The sequence below is a fragment of the Plasmodium reichenowi genome (genome assembly GCF_001601855.1).
Source record: "Plasmodium reichenowi strain SY57 chromosome Unknown, whole genome shotgun sequence".
In the NCBI taxonomy this organism is placed as follows: domain Eukaryota; phylum Apicomplexa; class Aconoidasida; order Haemosporida; family Plasmodiidae; genus Plasmodium; species Plasmodium reichenowi.
Genome location: NW_017962468.1, coordinates 1 through 1,922, shown reverse-complemented (window position 1 = coordinate 1,922; position 1,922 = coordinate 1). Strand labels below are relative to the sequence as shown.

Here is a 1,922-nt window from a genome sequence, read left to right as displayed (position 1 = left end):
TGTTCTCTTCTTTTTAAGTTTATGCATTTATTTATTTAATGTAATTATTATGTTGTCGTATTTTATTTATTCTTTATTTTTTATCTACTTTTTGTGTTCATTGCATTCTGGTATTCTTAATAATATATTAAGTATACAAAAAATTAAATAAATAAATGAATACATATTCATATATTATAATATATATATATTCGTTATATTATATATTTCATTATACTACATTTAATATGACGTATTATATAGATATACGCCACATTATTTTCTTAAACAATTAGATATACCTACACATATAAATGAAGTATTTAATATACATTAATAACTTTATTATTTATTAAAGAATATAAGTCTTAAAAACAAATTAATAAAATAAATCATTAAAAAATTTACAGATAACAAAACACATTATATGTATAAAGGTAATACATATAAAAATATAATTAATTACAATGAAAAACGTGGTATGTTCAACTAAATATTATTTATATACTAAAGTACCTATCAATAATACCAAAACATATTTATTCTTTTAATAATTTTATATATTGCAGTTTTTTCTTCATTTTCTTTTTTCTACGATAACGTAAAATTAAATATATTATCACCATAACCAAAACTATTACCAATATTGCAACGATGGATGCAATAATAGCTGTATGACAATTCATACAAGTAGTTTCTATAGCTACTTTTTTTGCTGTTTCAATTTCTGCTGTTTTTTCAGCAATAATATCAGCAGCTTTGTAGGCAGCATCATTTTTAGATGCTGAAAGAATAGTATTGACCTTTGTTGCTATAGAAGCTTTGTTCGAAACATTTACTTGACTAGAACAGGCAGCACCCTTTAGTGTTTGATCAATTTGGAAGACAAAATCACCATCAGCGCCAACGATCTTCGATGCACACATAGCTTCATATTTCTTATAAATAAAATTACTAATGCTTGAGAAATTAGCAGAATTTTGCTGCATAAAAACTGATTTCAATAAGTTAATATTTAAGTCCTTTATACAAAAAGCTGATTCCATTCCTTCAATGAATTTAGCAAAACCCATAGCTTCAACTTTAGCCAAACCCTTAACTGCACCTTCAGCTATAGCTGCTTTCTTAGCAGCTGCTAACGCGGCTGTTTTCCACGAACTTAACCCAAGTTCAGCAATTCCTCCTCCCAAATTTTGTGTACATTTCAAACATCCTTTTTCCACTTTATCTGCTAATGATTTTTCGCAAGCACATGTAGGTATATCGTCATTCGTTATATCCGTTTGCATTACTGACAATTTTTCTGTTAGTTCTTTTTCGATTTTGTCTTTTAAAATAATTTTTTGTATATCTTTATCGCATTGTTCTTTACACTTTTTACGTTTTTCAAGCATACGTTCGTAATATTCTTTAAATCTTTGTGAGGTTTGACGATCAAAATCGTGCAATACTTTTTTCATTTCCGGGTCATCATCATAAATGGATGTATATAATTCACACTCGCATAATAACCTAGTATTTCGTGTATGTTCTGGTGTGGTGTATGATTTATTTTTATTATGTTCCTATAAAGAATTCATTATATATATATATATATGTGTGTATGCTATATTTAATTGTAATTTGTGATTTTATATATTTGTAATAAATATGTATGTGGTATATTTACTTAAATAATCAAAATTTACATATATATATATTATTACTGTTATTTTTTTCATTCATACATATGATGATGTTACCAATATATTTAATGGAAGATAAAATAATAATATGTTAGTGTAGTGCACTTTCATATTTATTGTGATACTTATATTATTTCATGATTAAAATTATAACTAAAAAGATTCATATATAATAATATATTTTATTGTTATATAAGAATTACATATGTTTAATATAAAATATTATTATTGCTCTACAATATAATACACAATTATTTT

General features: G+C 24.5%; 1 protein-coding gene across 1 annotated transcript; it reads right to left on the bottom strand.

Moving 5' to 3' along the window:
- Window positions 1-518: 518 nt before the first annotated feature.
- On the bottom strand, window positions 519-1,775 carry PRSY57_0025400 (rifin; the record flags this gene model as incomplete). Its single annotated transcript, XM_012905055.2, has 2 exons — window positions 519-1,544; window positions 1,722-1,775. 2 exons carry the CDS (start codon window positions 1,773-1,775, stop codon window positions 519-521), a joined length of 1,080 nt encoding a protein of 359 aa, XP_012760509.2.
- Between the last annotated feature and the right edge of the window lie 147 nt (window positions 1,776-1,922).